At 40.1% G+C, this 25,685-nt stretch overlaps 1 protein-coding gene across 1 annotated transcript; it reads left to right on the forward strand.

The window, feature by feature from the left end:
* Positions 1-1,074: 1,074 nt before the first annotated feature.
* Positions 1,075-21,718, forward strand: ptgir (prostaglandin I2 receptor). Its single transcript, XM_070829667.1, has 2 exons — positions 1,075-2,108; positions 21,330-21,718. The coding sequence occupies exons 1-2, from the start codon at positions 1,263-1,265 to the stop codon at positions 21,615-21,617; spliced, it is 1,134 nt and encodes a 377-aa protein (XP_070685768.1). The 5' UTR covers positions 1,075-1,262; the 3' UTR covers positions 21,618-21,718.
* The last annotated feature ends 3,967 nt before the right edge of the window (positions 21,719-25,685 follow it).

The following is a 25,685-nucleotide window of genomic DNA, read 5'->3' on the forward strand; positions in this document are numbered from 1 at the left end:
CTTTTCTCAGACACTCTTCAGGCTGTTAAAATATTTGACAGCATATTCAAGAGCATTCCTAGCTGTGGGGATCGAATCAAAAAGCACACACAAATGTTGAAGGATTTTTCTGTCACTCCATTCAGGCATTTCCCCAAAAGCTGCAAAAATGGAGCCTAACAGAAAGTGAAGGACCCAGACATGAAGAAGGAACCAGCAGGGCAATGACAGTAAAAAAATAAATACATTTTTAAAAAAAAGGGGAAAACTTGCTTTCATGGCATTTATGTTGAGCCAAACCACTGGAGTTGCACTAAAGGCTGCATGAAATGTAAACTGGCCGAGATTAAGGCTATTCAAAACACCTTTTCAAAAAACCAGGAGGAGACACTGCCAAACTAAATGCTTACACAATAGAGTAATTGGATTACATTTTTTTCTGAGCTCACTTGGGGAACAAGTCAGTACTGACCAAACTCTTTCTGTCAGTAGCCTGCCTGCTCATAATTCAGCTCCATCTGCTTCTATTTCTGGACACAAACATAAACAGCGTCTTGAAAATGGCAAATAATTAATTCTGATTGATAAGCATAAAAAAAACAAGAGAAGTTCTTTCAGATTTTTAACTCTTATTTAGCCTTTAAATGTACATATTGCCTGTCGTCGTCTGTCCTCTCACAGGAACAGTGGGTGGGACCATAGATAGATCCGAAAGAGACTGGGAGGTGCTGAGAGTCGGAGGGAGAGAGTAAACGGGGGAGACACGGAGCTCAGACAGTCTTACTCTCCGCGGTAGTTTCAAACACTGTCCGACAATTGGCTCAGGAAATATTGTTTTTTTTTTTTTTTACAAACCAGGAGTGCATCAGTGGAAAAAGAAGAACAGACAGAAGAAGTACGGAGAAGGAGAAGTAACTTTGACACAGTGTGGGTCGCTCATGTGTTCGGCAGAGACAAAGAAAGGTGAGTGAGAATTCATTAAAACTAAACAAAAGAGTTTTCTGTTTCTCAGCATTGGAGCTCTCAATAAGAAGCAGCTTTTTAAACGTGTTTTTCTCCCACAGAGAGATTTCAAAACTGTCTGCAAGAGAGAGACACAGGCAGAGAAGGGAAAGTCTACAAACCGGGTTTTAAGTCATCGCAGGACGATGGATCCTGTCACACATCCCCGTCTTCTCTGTGGCCGATTACTGCTGTCAAGACTTCAGGATTTCCTACTGTTGTCTGGGAATTCTTTGTTATTCACGCACTGAGCTGGCACATTTCTTCCCAGTAAGTTAAACATGGACAAAAGTATGATTTCAAACGAATCATGTCACAACACCACCTGCAATTACGCACTCACCGTGAATGTGGTAGGGAAGCCCGTCACGAGCATCATCATGTTTCTGGCTGCTGTGGTGGGAAACCTGCTGGCTCTCTTCATCCTCGGAGTGCACCAGAACGAGCATCGCTCCAGGTCCTCGGTCTTCTGCATCCTGGTCACCGGCCTGGCCCTCACAGACCTGCTGGGCACCTGCCTCCTCAGCCCACCTGTGTTCATCTGCTACGCCCGCAACATGACCCTGATAAGCCTGGGCGGCGAGGGCCTGTGCAAACTCTTTGGCTTTGCCATGAGTTTCTTCGGCCTGGCGCCCACTCTCATCCTGTGCGCAATGGCCGTGGAGCGCTGTCTGGCCATCAGCCACCCGTACTTTTACTCGGTACACATCCGCCGCAGCTTTGCCAAATACACTCTTTTCTTTATTTATCTTTTTTCTTTAGCCTTCTGCCTCCTGCCGTACACCGGCTACGGCAAATTCAGACAGTACTGTCCCGGGACTTGGTGCTTCATCGACATGGATGCGACAGGAGATGAGCGGGCCGGCTTGGTGCTGGCCTTCTCTCTGACCTACTCCTCCCTCATGGCACTGCTGATCTTCGCGGTGTTTGTGTGCAACGGGTCCGTGATCGTCAGCCTGTGCCAGATGCACCGGAGCCAGGTGGTGCGGCGCGGCTCGGTCGGGTCGTCCGGGAGGAGGAGGAAGCTGAGCCTGGCCTGGTTCGGACAGGGGGAGGAGGAGATGGACCACCTGGTGCTGCTGGCGCTCATCACTGTCATCTTCGTGGTCTGCTCCCTACCGCTCACCGTGAGTTCACATTTAACCTTAACACCATTTTTTTCTCTCCCTCTGTGTGACATTTACAACACATCTCGTGGTTCATCCTCCCCAGTTTCTCCAGATTTCACCTCTGAATCATATGCATTCATTACATTTCTCACAACTGACAGCCTGATGTGTCACCCGTCCAGGTGTCGAAACACAAGGGAAACCTCCTCAGTGAAAAGAAAGTTTATGGTGAAAGGGGAACAGGAAAGGGGATTTTTAAAAGTGATTGTTGTCATTGACATGTGTCTCTGACTGGGTGTATGTCTACAGGGTAGTTTCCAGCACGCAGTAGGATAATTTTAGCATTAGTGAGAGTTTCCCAACCTCCTAGATGTCTGCACTCATAGATTAATTCCTTTCCTCACTGTATAGAAAGCTCAGCTGGCATGGTGACCGTTGATGTTTTTGTTGCTGTGGTATGTGTTTGCCTGCCCTGTTGGAGTGTAACAGACAGTTGTGCTTTGTGCTCTGCTGCCTCAACTAATCAAAGGTGTGTCTGCCTTAAGAGTGCGGCCTTAGCCACACAAGGCATGCTGCTGCCGTGAGTGTGTGTGTGTGTGTGTTTGTGAGCACATTTGTCTTCTTAGCTCCATATCTGTCCCTGTGTGAGAGGAGTGTGCCAAACCTGACAGCCTTGGTGGACTGGTCCAGCCCCGCCTTTCCTAGAGGGCAAAGCTCCTATGGCAGGAGTCTGAGCTTAACCAGGCTCACATCTGTGTCCTTGTATGACAGTCAGAGGTTCAGAGGACAGTCAAGTTTGGGAAATAAAAACCAGTTGATTAATGTAAATCATATTTTAAAGGCATCCCTTCTGTTATGTATTCATGTTAGCCTTTTTAACCATGGTGGTTGGGTAATGAAGTATTTTACAAGAAGCAGTAAAAAGTGTTTGTTCATGTTCCCGCTCTTCACAAACAACTCATCATCTGCATCTGGATGGTTTGCGGTAACAGTTGGCCCAATGGTGATGAGGTATTTGCTCAGAGTTGTGGCTGACAGGGCCCTGGGGAATGAACAGCCATGATGTCAGCTTGTCACCCATTTCTGAGTAACACTTCAGGAAACTGAAACCCCAACTTTTCAACTTGGAAAGTGTATTTGTTTTCTAGCTGTGCAGTTTTGTAGGTGATTTATTTTTCAGTTTAAAAAGAAAATTAGAAAACTTAGAGGTTCATCAAATCCCCCAATGGTAAAGTAGGCAGTGAAATGGCACAGTGTATATCAATTTAGATTTACTCATCCAAAATAAAACTTTGCTAATTTTAGATTTACTTATCAACATTCATAATTCGGTCATCTCTGCCAACAATCAGCAGACACGTGCGTGTGTTTCTGCTTGTTTGCTCTGGTGCTTTGTACATCCTTGTGGTTGACAGGTAGGTGTGTTAGTACACCTCAGCAGACTCAACATGTTTCCAGACAGATTGGCTTCATGATTAACACCACTTTGTTTGCCTGAAGCACCACAGATGTTGGCAAAAAAAAGTCTGATTCTGTTTATTGCAATGCCGGCATTCTATGTTGGGGGGAGTGGTGGCCGAGTGGTTTGAGAGACGAGTTCGTGACCGGGAGGTCGCTGGTTTGTACCCCTAGACCGGCATAGACTGAGAGAACCCCCAAAGGAAAGAAGACTTGGTGTGGTGACCAAGAGGCCGACAGGTGTAGCACCGCCATCACATCAGCGTCGCCGGCGCCACTTTGGCCCTTGAGCAAGGCCCTTAACCCCCCCTAAGATCGCTCCCCGGGCGCCTTGTATGGCTGCCCTCTGTTCATATGAGTGTGGGGCATGTGTGTGTACATATGATGGGTTAAATACAGAGATCTAATTTCAGTTTGTAAAGTATGCTGTACAAAAATTGACCATTAAAGGATTATTATTATATTATAGTACTGACGCAGTACAAACTCCCTCCTTCACAAGTATACAAGTCATTATTCTTGCATATACATAATGATGTGCCAACACAAAGCATGTGTTCCCGCTCCAGCATGTGTTCCCAGCTAGTCTTAATTTACTCAAAGCACTTTGATGTAACGTAATATACCTTCGAGAGTAAAGCTTTCAAGCTGTGAAGAATGGACTCTGTGCAGTTTGCCCACATAAAGAGGGATGGCTCGTTTGTAGATGTGGGTGAGATGGAGAGAAGTTGCTGGAAAATGAATGCTTCCCCCTTTTTTTAAAGTTTGGCAGGAGAGATTTGTTGTTGATTGAATTGTCGAATCAGAAAGTTCTTTGCCTCACAGGCATGACTAATGTAAACTGCGAGATCTTGTATTTGGTAAGTGGCTTTTGGATGGAAACAGATGAGGAAGTATTTGTTCTGTGCATTTCTGAGGTGTGTCCAGCACAGTTAATCATTTTCCAGCAGGCAAAAGTTCACACGCTGTGGTCGTGTAGCGGTGTGCTCAGGGAAGTGTTAAAGATGATCAGATGCGTGGGAAACTCTCTACATTTTTTTTTTTTTTTTTTTGTGCAGTGTGACCTAATTTTTCAGAGCAGATTGTTTGTCCTGTTCACTGTCACCTAAATCACACCAGCTTCCCAGGCTTGTCACTTTACAGCCCTGCCCGGATATACCACCTCCTGCTGATTTAAATCTGCAGAACATAGTGTGCAAACTGCAGACCATTGTAAAAGATAAGGATCAACCAGTAGAACTTAAAGCGATGAATGTTATCACTGCGGCTGTTCTGTGATTGGACATTTGACTTGTTTAATGTAGTGTGAAACATGGGGTTTGCCTTGGTTTGTTCAAGGAAGGATTATTGACGCATCCTTGGAAAGTTAGAGCCATATGGAATATATGGTGACTGCTTGGTAAACATTTTAAAATACAGCTATGAAAATCCATCTCTAGCTGTGAAAGGCTCCACTCCCAATATAATCAAACACTGTTAGCGGATATTATGTAAGGTTACATGTCTGGTTTCTGACATTTCATTGACTAAAACAATTAGAAGAAGCACCACAGTAATTGATGGGTGAACAGTAAAGCTGGCCCTTAGTTGCAGCCCTGTGTGGAGGACTGCCCCATCGATCAATGTGCTGCGTACATTGTCGTCACATGAGTATTTAGGGTCACTATTTTATGTGCCTTGACAGGGAGTTTCCCTCCCAAACACTACGCTACATTACGTCTTTCTTCGCTCCTCTTTGTCCTGTCATCTTCAATTTATAAATGATCAAGTTTTTTTTCTCCGAGGGTCAGGTACAGACTAATAGCCCATTTGTGATGATCGGCAACATCCCCCCTCTGTGATGTTCCCATGGGAACCACAGAAGCTGCCTGGGGCACATATGTTGATAGTCAATAGCTGGATCAATAAAGTGCTGCACTCACATCACAAGCTTTTAGCTCTACAGTTCACCCATTGTCATATTAATCAATAATTCAAAGTGAGAAAAGGTGTTATGTGAAGCCTTTAGTAACTTAAGGAAATGTTTTGTTTTGGTGACTGTAGCAACGGAAATCCGGAGCAGCACTTTGAGACAGATTTGAATCACTGAAGAAGGTTTCCATTAGTGAGACTTAGTCAGCAGACTAATATTAACCAGTGTGCATGAGGTGCAACAAAAACCCACAAACTAAAGTATACCCCAAGTATCAAAATAGCAGCCATAATGAGATGATTTAGATCCGTGTTCAGAAAATGCTACATCCTGTGATCATTTAAGTAAAGTAAGAGCAAAATGATAGATTAAAGACTGGAAATTGAATGACGCATTAACAGTAAACAAAGTTTGTTTACAAAGATATCCTTGAAGTCCAGCAAACGTGTTGAATGCGTCCTCATGAAACATTTGAGGAGCAGATGTATAGTAGTGATTTGAAACCTACATTGTTTGTTTGTCTTCTTCTCCTTTGCCCTTGTTGGCATTTCTTGGCACAAATTGTGCCCAGCTGTGGATCAGTCGAGTAGCCTGAAAACATTGGCACAGCATGCATTGAGTAACCCTCTGCATGTGCGCATGCATGGGTGTCCTCGTATAGAGCTAATAATGGTGAAACTCTGCAGGGCACTTAAAAAGAATGAGGGTACAACACAATCAAAAAGAGTTGCACACTCCAGGATTTTACAGTTTTATTTTAAGTTTAGATGTTAAATTTCAATTAAAAGTAAATTTGACTGTTTCATGGTTGCCACTCAGTTAACTGCATAAATGGCTTTGACTGTGAACTTTATTTCATGGTGTTCCTCTTGCTCAGAGGGCTTCTGTCTCTCCAATGTGGCTACCAAATAAAGGCTGAAATGCAAAGAAAAAAAGTCTTGGGGTTTCACAAGAGCACGGTACGTTCTGTGATTTGGAAAAAGAAAAATGGAAATACCAAACCAGTTCCAATAGCTTCTCTGAGCAAACCGGGCAAGAAGGATGATTGTCAGGAAGAAGATAAACAGCAGCCCTGACACATTTACAGGCACAGGGCATCATGCCTCCAGGAGACTCATACCTCATAAATCTGGGCTGTCTGACAGACTGGGCAGAGGGAAAGCAGTCTGAAACAAATGCACATGGAGTGAAGTTTTAAAAAGCCACGTAAAACTGTAAAACTGCAAACTGTTCACCTGCTCAGGAACTCCGAAACTTAAAAAAGAGTGATTGATGAACCAGTTAAAGGAGCCATATGAGGACTAATTCAAGGTGATATGGGGCATTGAAACGACTAAAACATTAAGACAAACATGGCAGGTTATTTTCCCCGCAGGACTTTAACCTCAAGCACACAACTAAACCAACATTAGAATAGTTCCATAACAGCCAGGAGCTCTCAAGTCCCTCGACAGGCTCAGTCAAAGCCCAGACTCGAATGCCATTGAAAATATGCAGAATTACAGGATGATAGTGATTCACAGACACTCCCATCATCCATCTGGATTCAGATTTAGTTAATCGATAGAATAGGGGAAGTCCCCAAATCCAGACGAATCAAAGATGACTCAAAGCTGAATTCTCTGTAATGCGTCCCAGAAGTGCTATCGGATGAGCCTACCTTTGCAGTAAAACGTGCACATGATGGTCTTTGCGATGGAAGCGTGGGAGTTATTCGACATGTAAAGACACACATGCTGTGACAGAGTCAAGATAAGAGCTGGCTTCATCTCCTAAACTGTTGTGCTCGAAGTGCTGCGGGTGCTACTGGGAGATAAACCTCATTGTGAGCTTCGATTCTATAATGACAGATGATGCTCGGCAGTCCGCAGAGCAATTGTCATGATGGCAATGACGATCATCAAGTTAATGAGGTGTTAATATTGAATGAAGGTGTCGTTGCAGTGTGTGGGTGATGAAGAGCATGGCCTTAGGCTTCAGTTAGGAGGCAGAGTCCAGCACACACAAAGGTTTTTAATGGCTGAGGCACTGAATGACAAGAAAGAATTAGAGACAGATGTGGAGAGCAGGTCAGAGATAGAAAACAGAGCAGCAGAGGTTATTTTTCCATAATGTGCTTTTAGTTATCCAAATGAAAAAATATTTATGAGTCAATGGCACAGTTATGTGCTTAACTGATCCTAGCAGCATAGTTTGCATGTATTTTGTAGCTCAATAGATGTCAAATTAATTTTATTTTACTTAAACTTGTATTAACTGATTTTTTTGCCACGAGGACAGAAAAAAAAAGAAAAGAAAGATAGATTGAACTTGTTAGCCAACGGTTGCTTTTTTTTTTTTTTTTACATATCCAGCAGAAGTTGTGTTTGGCCACCTGATGAACGTAAGTTTAATATTGTTTCTCTTTTATCTCTACTTCAGATCTCTTTTGACTCTTTAGGGAAATATTTGACGCTTTAGCTGCTAAATGCTCCGGTATGTTGACCAGCTAGTTGCTATGTTTGACTTTCAGCTGAGAGGAGCTGGGCAGGTAGCATAAGGAGGATTTTTTGGAGCTTTTGTGTTGTAAACAGCAGCCTGCTGCTGCAAACAAAATGGGAATGGTGAGATTGAACTAAAAACAGTAAAGCTGAAGGCTGGAAAACCAAAACAATGCTTCTTAGAGCCGGAGGAAGCTACACTACAAATGACCTGTTTCACACGCAATTAGCCATGTGATTTATGGTTAATATAAAAGTATCGATCATAATCACTCACCTCCTTGACCCCTCCATCGCCTTTTATTTTGTAACTCTGAACTGAATGTAGCCCTTTTCAGGATTAGTCATAATGTGTCACAGGTTCACTGTTAACCCTGTGGCGAAGTCTTGGTGTAATTGAAATCAGATCCATGTTAAGTTGAACACAGTGACAATGAACAATGCCCTGTTTGGGTTTTCATGTACTCAGACATAATGCATTCTTATTCTCTGTCCCTTAAACCATCTCTGTCTACTTCCTGTCAGACTGCTTGCCACATGTTTTCTCTGCAGCTACACATTGAAAACATTCATTTGGTGGTAAAACTGGGGGATACACAGAGAGAAAATATAATCAGATACATTTGTTTTACTCTGCTGAAATTTCAGTAACCCTTTACATTACAGATCCTTAAGAGCTGAAAATAATTGATAGTAGCTTGATAGCTATTATTCATAATCTAATATTCTTTCACTTATGAGAGATCCATTGTGTGTTTATGAATAATTTACATTGTCGATTTTGTAAGTGGTTTGTTTCACTGACAAATACATTAGAAACAATTGAAAACCTAATACCCCCCACCCCTACCATGCCAAAATCTGCTCAAATATTTCTTCAACATGCATTCACTCTTTGACAGCATATCTGATCTAAAGCACAGCAGTGTTGGCAACAAACGTGCAGTTTGCAACAGATTATGTTGCGTTTTTGTGAGGTTTCAGAAGTGGGCAGAAATTCTGCTTAACTAAGTTTTGCCCTGAAAGAGATATTTTTAGTTTATATCAGTAGATTCAAATTTTTTCACCAGTGATGGTTGTGTCATTAATGGGCTTTTAACAGTGGGTTTAATTGGTTTCAGTATTCAATAGGGGTCACAGGAGATGGCATGTGTGTGTGAAGGTGAGTCAAAATTTGTCTTGCAATTTGAATTCTCTTTCACTGTGTTGCAGTATCAGGTGGGACGCAGTTACAGTTAATTAACCCTGATGAGACTTTGCTGTGTACTGTAGAAAAAGGTGTAGAAACATTAGGGGCTCTCAGGACAGGGCCACATATTTACTGAACATGCATCTGTACAAGATGTGCACACCTTTGATTAAACACAGCGTCATTCTTACCCTACATTTTAGCCAGTGTCTTTGGACACATGTCATTAATCGCAGAGTAACGGCTAATTAAGTTACTTAGTTGCTATAAGAGCATGAAATATTTGCGCACATCATCAGTTTATTACATTGACCAAATGATAAAGTCTTATTGATTTTGGCAAATGGTATTAGCTGTGGGCCTAGCTTGTGCCATCATGAGATGAAGAGCCGTCAGCCCAGAGTAAATCCTTCTTCTCCAATCAATACCTGCCTCCAGACTTGTTTGTTTAGTTACTCATGTTATGACTGAACAGTAAACTGGGTCTTTTGCAGCTGTGGTTGAGGAGTACGTGTCTTTGGAAAGACATGTAGGTAGGTTGATGTGCGGTACATTGTCTTCAGCTGTATGTGAACCTCAGGCAGTTTCACTCTTGGCATGTACCGTCACTCTGAGCATTGGCATCATGGCAAAATCACCTGACTTACTGGGTACAACATAAAATAAAGGGCACATAAGCACTGAGGATCTCCCATTACCTTCTTCTCTTTGCGAACCACTTTCTGGAACATGAACGTTTGGTCCAAATTAATCAATTATTTGATTGACAGATATTCAACAACAATCAATGCCAATGGTTTATCTCATTTCAGAGGAGGATTTACTGTTTTTTCTCTGTTTTTTTTTTTTTTTTACATAATTTCAAGATTAGATTAAATAAGTTATCAATGAATTGATTAATCCATCAGAAGTCTAATCATTAGTGGCAGCCCTATAGGTCCAAGAATCAAGACTGAGTGAGTGGATTTTTGGATCCTCATTCTTTCCCCTCTGGTACGTGTGTTGTCCTGCTGATTTTTGTGCTGGTTGTCTTTGAAAGACTCAAAAACAGCAAGAAGAGTTCCCTTTGATGCATTGGAGGGCAGAGCTCTGCGTGTGTGTGTGTGTCTAAATAGGTTTTATCAGAGATGTCAGTTGAAAGTATTCACAGTTGTTGCCAAGACATACAGAAAATATCAGCAAATCTTTCTCACACAGCCATTCACTGTATGCTCACATTATTTAATTTTCTTCATATTTGTCTGATTGGTTTCTTGGCGTGTGTGCTCAGTTATTCATCTATCCATTAGCACCTTCATTGTTCCCACAGCATCGCGTGAAACGTGCTCCACACCCTTCTCTTTTTACCATTGTATTAATGAAACATTTTTATCATAAGTACATTTTTAAAACAGTTATAGGCCTAGTATAATTTCTTTATGATATATTTTGAGCTCCTTTCATGCTTTTCAAAACAAGGGATGGAGTTTAAAAGCATTTTTTAGCATTCAAATTCAAATCCACCATCAAATCTGAATTCTTTTAAATTGATTCATCAAACCTGATCAGCCTTGCCTTTCAACACACAACTAAAATGACTAAAACTGAAATATGTCTAATAATCTTTTGTCAGCTGGGAAGGCTGAAACATAACAGAGCTTTCTCTGAAAATAGTGCAAAAGTGATGCTATGAGAGCGATGAGAGTGAACAAAAGCAGTGAAGTTGTGGCCTAGACAGCTGAACAATGAGCTGAAACTCTCTTTGAAGCTCAGAGAGGATCTCCAGACTCCAGTGATAATTCTCTGTAGGTTCATCACTTTGAGCACCTTCCACATCACTGTCATTTCATGCATTGTTATTATAGAAATATTGATTATGGATGTGTAGCTACATAATTTCTTTGGTCCCTGTTAAACTACAAAAACACACAGTCCACAGTGGTGTTGTAGATACTTTGAGTAGTTATAGACTCCAGCAAGAGAAAAGGGCATGTTTTGAAAACTAATTGCAATCGTATAACTTTTTGTTTATGCATATATATTCATTAAAGTATAACAATGCTGACTTTTCACTCACAATGGAAAAAAAAAGACGTCTGTGATGTGAACTATTTTACATAATTAACCATAATAAGGTACAGTTGATCTTACCTGTAGTCTGGAATGAAAAAGGAGAGGCCTGCTATGTTTTCTTTGCTCTTTGCTAAAAAAAACCGTGAGGAGATAATCCAAAATAATGGCTCTCCAAACCCATCCCTGGTGTTAACTTAATAATTCAATTTTCTGGGAAGCGTAGGTAGACAGACAACAATAGGAATCATGTATCATACTCAATTTTGCCAACATAGATAAATGACCTAATAAAACTTGGCCGAGACACAGCAGTGAAATACCTCATAACACCCTCATATCAAACAAACCAGAAGTGAAGCAGAATGTGGTGAACAGCTGATACATAGTTCAATAAAAACCTGATATTATATAGTACACACTGAGACATGACAGTTAATCTCAGGTCTGTCACCACAAGACTTAAGAAGTAGCAAAATAAGAATTCACCCACGTGATTTCACACGTCATAATTCAATCTTTTAGTGTAACGGGAATCACTGAGTAAAGGAAATATAAATGTTATGAAGTTTTTTCAGTCCAGTCATAAATATTCCCTTTGGTGTTCCATGAGGTTGACCTCATCTGGCATTAGACTTATGGTTATGATTCATAGCATTTGCCTTAAAAAACATATGAGATGACCAGGGCTGAGGCCTGGCAGGGTGTTCCCTTTTCTATCATAATTAGTAAATAATCTAAAACTGATCCCAGCGAATGTTCGTGTGACAAAACAGCATGAATCACTCAGCTTTCTATCTCAATAACTGATTATTCCTGTGTGTAAAAACAACAGAAAACACTCCAAATCAATTTGAGATTCATTATTTTTGTAATTTTGGGAACAGCCGTCATGGATTCCTCTTTGTGATCTTTCCAAACTTATTTTCTGGTGCGTCCTGCTTTCAAAGAGCATCTGAGTATGCAGACAACAGGGACTAAACAAATTAAACGAGATAATTGGAACCAGGCAGCCAGTGCAGTTTCTGTGGTTCGGGGTTTTAGAGCCCAATGAACCCAAGCTGATATTTACTGGAGCACAGAACGTGAAAACATGTGATGGGAATAAGTTCTACCCACTCTCTGCTTCCAGAAACTCCCTCACTGTCCTGAAAATCCTTCATATTTATTTAAATTAATATCATAGATCAGTTACTTTAAGTCAATTTTCAATGTTTGACAGTGCAGCTCAATTATGGAATCACGTGCTTGATATGGAAGAAAGCCAGCTGAGTAGAAAAGATGTTCGTTTGGGATAAACAAACCCACTGATACTGATGAAAAGATGTGTGCACCCCGGGCTTGGCGCTGCATTTTTTGATAATGTGAAAACCTATATTCATGAGGATGAACAATAGTTCTCGAAAATGAAGAAAACTTATACATAATTTATAGCCCTCAATGTTGAAACTGGACAGTATGCCTTTGGTTGAAGTAAAACACAGAAAAGAGTTCAAATTGTTTTCTGTTTTCGTTTAGTACGATTAAAATTGGAACGGACTGACGCTGAGTTGGCTACTGTTGGCAGTTTGACGTGTGTGAGAGGAGAGGATCAATACCACTCATGCCTGTAAGCTATATATGAATGTATGTTATTCAAAAGTGTACAAAACTATGTATAGTGTTACCACTTGTGTTTTTTCTTTTGTTTTATATATGTTAGCAGATATCTTGTTATATTTCAGAGCCTGCTAATGTTATATTGTCTTATAATCTGACTTTGGATGAGCTAAATATTATAAAAAATCCACAAAAAACTAAAACTATATTTTTATTCATAGTCACAAAGTCACAAATTGGCCTCAGATGGCTTTACAGTCTTACAAACCTTTCTATGTAGGAAGCCTCTGTCCACTGATCAATGCCACAATCCATGCCATCCTTGTTATTATCTACTGTTTGAGAGTTTGCCTCAGATGCCCCTTTAATGCTCATCCCCAGCTGATGCCCACCCAGCAGATTTATGGTCCCAGCAGTCCAGTAGAAAAACCCACGGTTTGGATGCTGATAGTGAGGAATGCTGGATGTCTCGCCACAGAGATTGTTTAGAAAAAAGGAGCAAGCCAGTTTTCCCAGGATAAGTTAAGATCAAAATAAACATGGAGGCACAGCCGCATATGTACGTGCATATCAGAAAGTCAGAAGTCACACTTGTCACGATGGAAATCCATTGTTGTGGACCTTTATTCACATTAGCAGCGTAAAGAGGAAATTGATTTGTTGAACACAGTCTGAATCATGCAAACCCCCACAGGGACACAAAATGAAAGGATTTTTGTTTGTTGAAAATTTAACCCATAGAGTAACGTTTAAGTGGCATTACAAAAGCACACACCAAAGTCAGCCAGTGTTTGTTGTCAGAGTCAGTCTGGGGAAGTCCTAAAACTGCAGGCCGGAGGTGTGTCTCAGGACAGGTAAATCTGTTCGGTGTCTAATGTAGTGATTGCTGTGTCCTGGAACAGTTTGCTTTGTAGTTTTTACTTAAATGCTTAAGAAAATGTTCAGAAACATGAAAAATAGAAAGCAGCCAACACAGGTGCTTAATTCAGTCAGGGACTTCTTTTTTATCTGGTTATATTATAAGATTAAGTTTCGATCTGAAGAAAGTCACAATTTCAGACTATGAGAAGTATCACAAAACTAAACGCTGGTATTATCAGATAAAAGCTGGCATCTGTAACTTTCTGCACACTGATGCCCTGTTTGGCAGTGAGATTTGCTGACGAAGCACCCGATGCCACATTTGTCTTATCTTCTCATGTCATTGTTGTATGTAAACAGCTATCTATCTAAATCAAAATGTCCTCAGCCAATCACGTTTAAAGACTTTATCGTTTGCTAAAAGTGACAAAAATCACACACAGAGGTAGCACAGGGTGATGCACATCTTGCAATATGAAAGTGACAGGTGTAATGTCAACAGACTTTATTAGCATTGTCATAAAGGAAGCGAGCCAATACCCAGAGCAATAACACTGAATAGCAGCACATAAACAGTGGCTAAAGCCACAGTAAAAGTGCCAGCCTTAACCTCTAACAATAATAGATGACTTTTGAGACAATTATATAACATTTATTTTTATTTTTAACCCCAGAAATTGCACTTTTTAAGCATGTTGAAGTACTCAAAACAAAGAATTGGGATTTCTGTACCCTGAATCACGGCTGAAAGCCGAATTACAGGAAAAGCATTCAACAACCTTGGCTCATATTTTACAAAGTTGTGGTCATCATTACTGTATGGTATGCTGGCCAACAGAAGAACCCTCAACTCATCAGAGAAACTGGGAGAATGTGATGTCTCAGTGTACAGGCAGTCAGAGGTTTAGACAAGTAATCTAATATGGCTGAATCCCCAGTTAATCTACAAAGTTTATACAAACATTTTTTCTGGATCTGAAAACAAAATGTTTGAAATAAATGTGTATTAGATTTTGCAGAGCTACATGATGGTTCAAGTTTCACAATTATGGACCGTTTTTCGATGCAGTGGACAGTTGTAATTAACACTTTGGGTCCATTCACCATCGTTTTCACTTCCAGTCATTTGGAGGAATATATTTAACTAGGAAATGTTTTGCCCGTCTGGTTGTCTGAACCCTTATATTGCTTTCCCAGCTACTAATCTTATCATATGTCAAATTCTCAGTGATTAAGTTGTTGATGAATGATGGGAGACACCTATAAAAGCCCGGTTTTTAAAACAGCAAAATTATTTTCAAGTGGATGTTATTCAATGCCAGTGAAAATAAAAGACTCAATTCATAACACTCAGTTGTGCTCGACTGTTGGCAAAGTTGCTGTACACGGCCGGGAATTGGAAAAGTATGACGTGGCTGCCGTCCAGGTGGCTCTCTGTGACAGGAGATGTGTCGCAAACAAGTTAGAATTAAGAAAACTGATCTGAATTGGCTCCAATAGTGAAATTACACAAAAGTACAAGTCAACAATAATCAAACAAATTTAATATGTTTGTTTTTCTCAGAACTTGACAAAGAACATAACTCTCCTCTCTTCAAAAGATAATCTGCCACTAATCTCAAAATGTGCACACAGCATCATCAGCAGTTCACCACCAGACATCAGCAACATCAAGTAGCTGCACAATAGGCGAAGGGCTCTTACAGTTTAATTTCAGTTGAAGAGGAAACTGTGATGAACTCCTGTCGAGTCTCCGTCTGTTGCAACAGATACAAGGTTGTGCAACATGGTTAATGTCAACCCATTCTCATATGTTGACACATATCAGCCCACTTCATATTTCACTTTGCCCAGTTTGTAAATTGGGTTTTCAGCCTTTCACAGTTGCTTCCACTTCCTCTTTGGCATTGAGAGCTCACGGTGACAAGTTTAGTTTTCCACACATTCTTCAGTTAGAATTACTCATGAGAGAAAAAAGGGCGATGAATATAGCTTCTGTAGACATAAATGCTGCTTAAGGCAATTTCACAAACTGAGAAAGAGATGTACATGCAACATTCATGTGTATCTAAAATGTGTTGTTGTTTAGCACTGTTGTCACTTCTCCAGTTGGATCCGGTCCATTTTACGCGCTGCTGTTAGAATTTCGAATGGCTCCAGGTAACTCACTGCAAAGAGGTAATGGACAAACAGACAGCGTAATTCCCCTGATGAAACTTGTCTGAAGACAAACAGCATGACTCAGCTGCCACGTTGCTGCCACATATTAACGTTCAATGTTTTCTTGCTCCTGAAACTGAAAATCCTACATTGTAAGCTTAATACTGGTACATTTGCATATGTTGAGGAAGCTAGAGATGTGTTATTTGCCTTGGAAAAGTCACTGAACAAAGCTAAACTAAGGAGAGATGAACAAACTGATTACATGCATCAATTGTATGTAAACCCTCTTGCCACACACCCACTCATTCTTCTTCTGTGTACCGTCTTTCTGTATCTGAAACAACACAAACCACCTCCTCACTAACTTCCTAACTGCAGACTGTGGAGCAAGGAAATTCCCTTCAGTGTGTAAACACGCTAACCTTTACATTAATGTTTGCACTGTATGACTCACCACCAGCTCATCATCAGGTCCTCAGAGAACTAAATTTAGTGCGTAGGTCAGTGTGGTCTGGCAGCCTGGGGACAAACATATATATTTGATTGTTTGACTTGGAGCCTCATGCTGCACTGGTTGAAGGAACTTGGGGGAGAAAAGGTCAGACATGAAAAACGGCTTATATTGAATACTGTAGTCATTTATGTGAAGTGAAAGCAGTGGGCGGAAATCCAATTAACTCCAATGTTCTTGTGAATCCTCAATCAATGCACTTTATTGGACAGCTTCTTATCATAGTGTCAAGCAGGAACAAAATGCTACACAGATGTAAAGGATGTGTTATGTTTTTGTTTTTATATTGAAGTTTCACTGTGCTGGCTGAGTTACAAGAAATGAAAGATAAAAAGTTTGACTTTGAAGATAGTGCAGAGGTACAGTGCACCGACTGAGACATGAGAACACAGAGGAAATGAAGAAAATCTGATGCTCTTTTTAAAGAAATAGTCTAATATTCTGGAAAATCTGCTCATTCCCTTTTTTTTCCAAGAATGAGATGAGAACACTGATATATACACATTTTGTGGTTTAACAGTCACATGCTTGAACTATTTCCACCAGCTAGGTGCTGTGAATGTACGCAACCTTTGTAGATTTGGTTTTTGGGGTACATAAAAAAAAAAGCAATGTAAATTCATGCATTATTGCAGGGTAAGTAACTTATTTTAGAAGCATTTCCAAAATATTAATAAGGAATCATGAATCATGGTTTGACACAAGAACCAGTTTGATGTCCGTGGCTGTCACAGGCCTGATATAGCCCCGTCCAATCATTTCATTCAGCCTGAAGTTAAAGAGGTGATCTGCCTGTCTACCTTTGTACCTGTCTACCTGCACGCGCTCTTCCCGTGAACTCATTGCTAGGCAAACTTATTATGGAATCAGATTTGTTTCAAAAGTTTCAAGCAAAACTTATTAAAAGTCAATCAAACTAAATGGATTTGAGAGAGAAAAAAATTAACTCAAGCAAAAAATTATAACCTTCAAAATAAAAAATGTCTCTTGAAAACAAATAACTCTGTCTTTTATTTTGTTCAAGGATGTAGTTTTGCTCTCGCCCTCTCTCTCTTTTGGTTACGCTTCTGGCTTCTTCGTTTGCGCTGCCAGATTCTTTGTTTGAGTTTTGACACGTGTGGGCGGGCTCTTTCAAGGGCGCGTTCCTATTGGCTGTTGATTTTTGAGCGACACAGCTGTGACCCGGAGGTTGTTCCCCTGTTTGCTTGAATTGACTCCTGGGGATCTATAAAGTTTTTTAAAAAGCTACATACAGTGATTAGTACTTTAATCTTGAAGCAGTTGCTTGTATGCCCCCCTATGCTTCCTCTTCATGCATGCCTTGCATGGTGAATGAAAGATTCTTTCTCCCGCTTGGTGATTAGAAAAAGTTCAAAAAACTTTCTCACTGCTCTCATCTACCTCACACTACCTGTCCAGCACTAAACCACAGAGTCAGACAGATAAAGTTAGATACATAAAGTTAGCGACTAGCTTGAGAACATAGTGGAACATTTAGCTCTTTTAGTTAAGAGCCTGACATTTGCCTCCAGAGTTGGCAGAGACCTGAAATAAGAGCGACTGACGTCCATCCAATGGACACAAACAGAACTTCCAATAAATGTTCATGGTGTCTATGTCTGCTGGATATTTAAATAAGCAACTAGTTTTCCATATTAACTTAACAGATGACAATATGTCAGTTTTGTGTTTACAGCTTGTTTCCAGTGTGCCCAAGTGGACAAAACAATCAGTTTAACAAACACATGTGAGATTGATATTGATCCTCTCATCTTACTCATGGAAGGACAACAGTTAAACGTACTACTCTAAATACTAACTACTCCATTAAAGACTTGTACAGCACTGCAGCATTTCCTTTCTCTCTCCCTCTTTGCTCAGTGCAGTAAACACTTCTCTCTGAAAGGCCTGTGATCTGTGCACTGCCTCTTCTTATGCCTGTGTAATGATCCCGCTGTGAAATAGGATCAGGAAGAAAGAGTTGGATCCTGTAGGGTCCTCCAGGACCAACAAGATGGAAAATAATGGGTCATAGAGTGTAGACATCCATTACGGGGTCTGTTTCCTGAAAGACACAGCAATCATCAGCCCCAAATAGCATTTTATGTGTCTCTGCCAGGATGTACCCATTAATACCAACTGGGTCCAAGTACGTGAAGAGTCTCATCATCATCATGAGGACATCTAGAAGTACTAAGCAGACTAATTTAGACCTGAAATAAGGAGTTGATTAATCGATCAGCAGATCTATACCAAAATAATCTGCAACTATTTTAATAGTCAATTAATCCTTTCAGTCAAAAATACCAAAGTATTTCGCAGCAGCAGCTTCTCAGTGATGAAGTTATGTTGTTTTTCTTGGTTGTCTTATTTGGTAGCAAACTGTTTATCTTACCACGTTGAATTCCACATTGTGTGTATCTTTAACTATTTCCTTAAATTTTTGATTGATTAATCAAAAAGATTATCTGCAAATTAAACCAAATTTAAAAATAATTTTTGATTGCAGCCCTAAATGATTACCGTTTGATTCTCGAAGACGTTTTGTGATTTATTTACTACTCGTGAAGTATTTTAGATGTGTGAGGAGGATAAGCATTCCAGTTTTCTTTGACGTAGATGTGAGTCCAGGTTGCAGATGACTGTGGTCATAGATGAAATGTGTATGGGTTTACAGCATGCAGTGTATGCGCAGATGCCTACGAATTTGTTTATACAGTAAACGTGTGGACGTATGTGCTTTTGCTGGATTTATATTTCTATGATCATGCTCACGGTATGTTCCTTGCATCAGCATGATTCTCTGTTCTCCTAAACAATTACCCTGATGCTGGCCTGCTGTTTACCGTTTCTGGCCTGCTCTCCATCCACAGACTGATACATTAATGTGCTCCTGTTTAAGGAGAGCCTGACATCTCATCAGTTTTGGCCCCACAGCCTGCAGACAGCTTGTGATTAGTGTCCCTCCCTGAGGGGCTGGAGGTCTGCTGAGAGGACCATAAGAGGCAGGGTGGCATGCCGCAACAGCAGCAAGTGTGATGGTGGTAATGTGTAGCGAGACAACAAGGATGTAGAGAAGGTCAGAGCGCATGAGGATGTGCGTTTGTTTGAAACGTTTCTGGCAACACTGTGTGATGAATAAAGTGTACAATAACTGAGTGTTGAGCACAAGAGACGTTTGTCATTGTTTTTGTTTTACATCAGTAGGCTTAAGATTAATTTGTACTGTAAGTATTAATGCAAATAACAACTTGTTGCCAGAATAAGGCCTGTTTCTTGTTCATAAGCCAGGACTGTTAATGGTGTTAATGGTGAATCTTGTCATAAGAGAAAATGGTTGAAAGAGGTCATCCTTAACTATTGTTTTGGAGGCTTTTAAAATATTTATTCGATCCTCTGCCTCTTGTATTGTGTTTCCCTAGGCAACAACTAAAAAATACACCTCTAGCCAAGTGTATCAACCCTTTTTAAATTCAAAATTAGCGTAGTTATAACTTAAGCAGAGATTCATGCATCACTGTATTAAAACAGGTGACTTCCTTGTTGTTTTTTACTGGATTATTTTTAACTTATTACTTAAGGCTTTACTAAGACTAAGACATTTGATAAGTTCCAACTGAATTTGGTAAATCCTTACATTAAAACTAGTTCATATTTACTAAAAAGTCATGGAGAGCTGAACAAACAAACTTAGTCATGGATTTATGAGTAGATGGTGCAACCTAATTGTGGACATATTAATGACATAACTTGAACATTTACACATAAATACTTCATGTACTAAGCCTGTGAAATTAGTGATTTAGTGAATAGTAGTTCTGACAATATCTGTTGAGCAATTCAAGAAATTTTACAGAACCTCAAATAGCATGATTACTTCCTAAAAAGTCAAGAACATTTGGGCGTTGTTTTGTTCCACTCTGGACTGCAACCCCCTCTGACACATGACACAAAGTGATGACACTCTTCCAGGGTTTTGAAGTTATTATACCATTAACCTCAACATCTTAGACGCATCACAAGATAATCTGCGTTTTTTTGGATTTGCTTGCAGACATCCTCTTCCTCTCCCTCTCTCTGTTTTGTGTGGGTGTATCTGTAGATCAATATGTGAGTGACCACATCCGTGTGAGTTTAGCCAGTTAATGAGCATAGAGAGGATATAGTCAGCCCTGTGTCTGGTCCCTCTGGTAGTCTGGTTTGGCCTGGCTCTGGACTTGCTCCCTCGCGCCCTCACTCACTCTGTTCCAAGCTTATTAGTTTTCAGCCTGGGCCCTAGCAACAGGGAAACATTTACACCAATGCGCAAAAGCACTCAATCAGCACAAGTCATTAATTAGGCCACTGTTTGTTGGATATTTCATGGAGGAAATGGAGAATTGTTGACAGAGAAGAGGAGCGAGGTGACAAAGAAGCTTCCTGGACCAGCTGCTGCTTCTCTCTCAGTCCAAAATGAACAAGTAGCCAGCTGCTGTCTAGGCTGCCTGTCCGCAGCTCATCATACCTTCAAGGTCAATACAAATTGCAGTTTTGTCTTGTGGTATTGTCTGCATCTGTATTCATGACACTATTACTGAAAATTAAAGGCTTGCTCAGACAGAGCGTGTGTTATTTGTATAGCTGATATCTTGTAATGCCAGTAAAGCCCAGCATTATAAGATGAATCATAGTCTTAACTGACAGTGAGACTAAACACATGGTCACATGTTCTCATCTGGTTTTAACACCAAAGTACCAACAACTTCATCATGTTCTGCTGTTACTGAGGCTTGAATCAAGTTCAATAAGACACCATCCAGCAGAGAAAATGTTTCAGGAACTCCAGAGTTGTGCGGGCAGAGGAGAGAGCAAAGATGTTCTGACAAAGCTGCAGAAAAGGAGTCATTTGTGTTTCTCAAACCTGCTCTGGAGAAGAAAAGGTTGAAATGCTGCAAAATGCTGCTGCAGCAGGACTGGGCTGGTGAAGAAAAAACTCATAGTAAAGACTGTGTCTAACTTCAACTCTGTCTTCCTTCAGATTGCAGGCTTTATCAACGCCATTCACCCATTTTGCAGCGACTCAGAGAACCTGACAGCCTTCCGCTTCTACGCCCTCAACCCCATCGTGGACCCCTGGGTGTTCATCATTTGCCGCAAATCTGTGTTTCGCCACCTTTGCTCTCTGCTGAGCTGCAGCTTCAGTAAAGGAGCCGTGAAGACGACGGCACACTGTGCTCTGTCTTTGCCCCTTGACAATCACATACAGCGAAACCACCCAGACGTGACAGTTCCACAGACCAACATGTACCCCAATTTACCTCTGTGACCCAACAGAAAAAACCCTGCACTGTGCAGTGTGACTGTCATGTCTGATAAAACGCTGGATCGAATTTGTGCAGTGAAGCATTTACATTAAGGATTCCTGCACCAACCATTTGACGGCACAAAAACTCTGACAAAGAAGCATCTGTCACAATGGAAATCTCCTCTATGTGGACTAACTTTTGAATAACTTTGGAAACTATTGTTGCACTAGGTCTTAAAAACTACTATTAAGTGATGGAAAATGTTTCAAGGTTGTGCCACAAAACAAACAGCACTGTAAGTTAGCACTAAGGAACAGATCAAACCATATCATGCCTATGAATATTATAATGTAAAAACAGAATATATGCACTTGGGTACAGCTACTGTATATGGGTAAACAATATGCATGAATGTATACTGTCCTTTCTCTCGCAGCATTTTACTTAAGACATTATGTATGACGTGAGATACAGGCCATGCTCAACATGAGGAGGATTCCCTTCCATCGCTGGGGTCAATTAGATGTTAATGCATTTCCACGGTCCAGAATTACAAGTTATCCATCATCTGTGACAGGGAAGTTGTTCAAGGCGCAGTATAAACCTAAATATAAACCATTAGCAGTCCTAACAAGTCTACTGCCATGCTAGTGCTTTTTTTATGGCTTTTACTTTGCCACGGCATTACTTTGAGCTAAATGATAATGTCAGCATGCTAACCTGCTCAAAATGACAATGCTAATGCTGATGTTCAGCAGGTACAATGTTTACCCTGTGGTAGTGTTAAATGAAAAGTTAAGAGGTCCCCAAAGTTATTACAATTCATTCTCTGGACTCCATGGATAACTGTGCCAAATACGGAAATCCGTCCAATAGTTCCCAAGACATTTTACTCGAAACCAAGAACATGATGGTGGCATTTGAAAAGTCAGGGGATCACCAAGAGCCAGTAGGCTTCATCCTCTTGGGACCATGAACGTTTGTACAAGAGTTGATGGCCATCCATTCAATAGTTGTCAAGATATTTCAATCTGGACCAAAGCAATTTCGGAGCCCATTGGCTATCATCAATTCAGCCTCTGAGGGCAAGGACCAGTTTTTCAGTGCTTCCAGTGTAGCCAGCAGATAACTGGGGAACACATAACACATAAAAACGACCAGACAGCATTTTAGCTAATCTCTATATACAGAAATCTGCATATGAATGCAGATAAATTTTTAAAAGGCTAATAACAAGCTAAATCATCGTTAGATGATAGTAGATGGGTTCTGAGATTATATTTTGACCAAGGAATTCCCCTTCTTTTGTTCTACACACAGACTGTTGCTCAAACGTGATTGGTTAATATCACTCAGACCACAAACAGAAACTACAGCACTTCCGCTACCAAAGTTTTGTCCCCACCTACAGATTCTGCATTCATCTGCAGGTGTCTGTTCAAACACATGAGGACCAAAGTGGTGGACAGGCATTGTCACTTCAAGAGCAAGACGCTAGCTTGGCTAAGAGATTTGTATGTGAATTACATCTGGTGCATGTGGAGGTGCCAGCTGTGTTACACTTTGCCTATGAATATGGTCTTGCTCCTATCAGAAGGTACTTGTCTGACTCATAGTGGTCTTTGATGAAATGGACCTAATAATCCAGATGTGTTCCCTGACAGAAAGCACTGTTCCACCTGCAGCACAGACTGCTAGTAAAACGTATGAAACACAAACATAGATTAGAAACTCAAGTCTGTGGCTTATGTGGTAAATTCAAAGTTTCCTGTCCACACTGTAATGTCATTGTATTGCATGAACGTTAGATGTTCTGTCAAAGCTGCAGTGTCTCATTCTCACTGATTTCTAAGCTGCCAATGATGATTATCTGTGAATGTTCATTTAAGAGCCTCTCACCTTTTGAAAAAATGCACTGTGAGAATTAGTCTGTTGTTGTAAATGTAATGCTGTAACTGCATTCAAGTGTAGTGTATTTATGCCTTTTACACTGTGATATACTAATGTGTATCCTCGCAGTTGTGTTGGGGTGGTTTATGCAGGGGTTAAAGGACATGGTGATTTGAGCCCCCCCGATTTTTTGTTTTTTTTGGCTGTGTTGCACATTCACTTTGTCGCTTTATAGTCTTTCAATGCTCAGTCATGCATGACCCAAGGTTATTCAGACACATTTCCACTAACACATTTGGTCTTCGAGGGGTACGTGTTTGAGATGTACATCCATTGAAATGAATGAAAGAATACATTTTTAAAGGAATGTCTTCAGTATATGGTACATATTTTGTTCATGTGAAGTAAAGTGTTAATGAAACAAAAAAAAACTGTCTCGCATCTTATGTCTCTTCCTTAAGAGAAACTCAGGGATGTTTTGCACATTTTTAATGCAGATTTTTTTGTTCTACACATTAAAAATGAAGTCTGCTTTCTATCTTAGACCATGTATAGCTTTTGACTGTCATGAGACCTGAGCACATTTACAGTTGGTGAAACAGAGACAAAATAAAAAAGGATGACTGTGTTCAAGTTCTGATAACCATTTGTTTTTCTCTTGTTAGCACTCTAGCATCAGCCTTGACTACAGGGGGTCATTTATTTGACATGCAGTGGTCCATTGTATAAGATATATCAAGTTTCAGATTAAAATAAACATGGAAAAAGTGCAATAGAAGTTCTGGATATACAGTAGCAACTTTGCGATTCCTGTTCAACTCTATTTTTATTTATGGTAAAGTTGAAAGAGAGTAAACTTCTAAAATGTGATGTGTTCTCTCACAGTCACAAATGATTCAAGAGAAAGTGTTAATACTGACAGATAAATATTTATGTTTGAAAGTGCAGGTTCATGTGGGAAAATGAAGAGGGCTCGTGCAAATAAAAATGACATGTAACATAAACAATACCGACTCAAGAGCAGAATGATAACAGCTTATTATGTAAACAGTCTCATTTTTATGTATTAATATTGGTTTACCATCTTTAGAGATTTGTGATTTAGTTAAATGTTGAACTCAAAGTCACATAAAAGTTCTCATTGGAAGAGCAGCAGAGCAGTGACTGGTACTGCAGCACCACTCTGTGGTTAACTAGTGCACGCTTCCAAAACTGGATGTGCATGTCGAAGTCACAGTTTCACCTCAAACTTTACTCATCAGTGATAGTTTAATGGATTAAGTTAACATGCAGTAAATCAATGCAATTGCAAATCTTCATTTGCTCGCCAGACTTGAATTGCTCAATAAGAAGTCACTTGTGAGGTTTCTCAGAATTTACATACATGAGTAATTAGGATGTGGGTCACCATGTGGTTCGTTTTATCAGCAGATCGGAAAAATGACTAATTGCAGCACTGCTTCACTTTGTTTGTAACACGGGCCACATGTTTTACCACCCACCACAAGAATTACTTCTTGGAAATTACCCATAACATTTCAAATAATTTTAGATATAAAAAATCTTTTGCTTTTACATCATGAAGAATGCTTGCTATACATTCATTTCGGTCTGTTAAGCACCTTTTAAGATGTCTTTCCCCCACAGCAAAAAAATGTAGCTAAAAGTCCAACTTATCATTTTATCAAAGATAAATGTAACAGCAATTAAATATACAAGAAAACCCCCAAGGTGCCTGTGAAAGCTTTAGTGATAAAGCAATATTATATATAAGTTGTTAGATTCCTGATTTATACATCACACTGCAGAAAGCTAAGAAATAAAACCATATACAGTGCATTCTTCAATGAAAGCTCGTTGCCCTGTAAGTCATTGAAATGATTAATTCATGTTTCTATAAACGCACTTTCAATTGTCTCTTCATGATGTACAACTTATGTTGTGTTACTGTAAATGGAACGTGCTCAGTGTATTTACTGATGAATAGACTCCAGAAGGTTAAAGTGGACACTGTGCTGACAAATGATGCAACACAGAATCATTATTTTATTTTTGGTGACCTGAGCGTACACCAGTCAGAACATAAAAAAAACAAAAAAAAACAAAAACAAACCCACAATTGTCAGACATTCATCATTCTGGGAGAGGAAAACTCAAACCCCAGCAGCTCGATCTCCACACAGCTGGTTACAGAAGCT

This window comes from Pempheris klunzingeri, chromosome 4 (genome assembly GCF_042242105.1).
Source record: "Pempheris klunzingeri isolate RE-2024b chromosome 4, fPemKlu1.hap1, whole genome shotgun sequence".
In the NCBI taxonomy this organism is placed as follows: domain Eukaryota; kingdom Metazoa; phylum Chordata; class Actinopteri; order Acropomatiformes; family Pempheridae; genus Pempheris; species Pempheris klunzingeri.

Excerpts from the sequence above, each read along its gene's own strand:
- ptgir (XM_070829667.1), top strand. The coding sequence starts at position 1,263 with ATGGACAAAAGTATGATTTCAAACGAATCATGTCACAACACCACCTGC. Across the intron at positions 2,109-21,329 it reads TCTGCTCCCTACCGCTCACC|ATTGCAGGCTTTATCAACGC; the intron begins GTGAGTTCACAT and ends GTCTTCCTTCAG.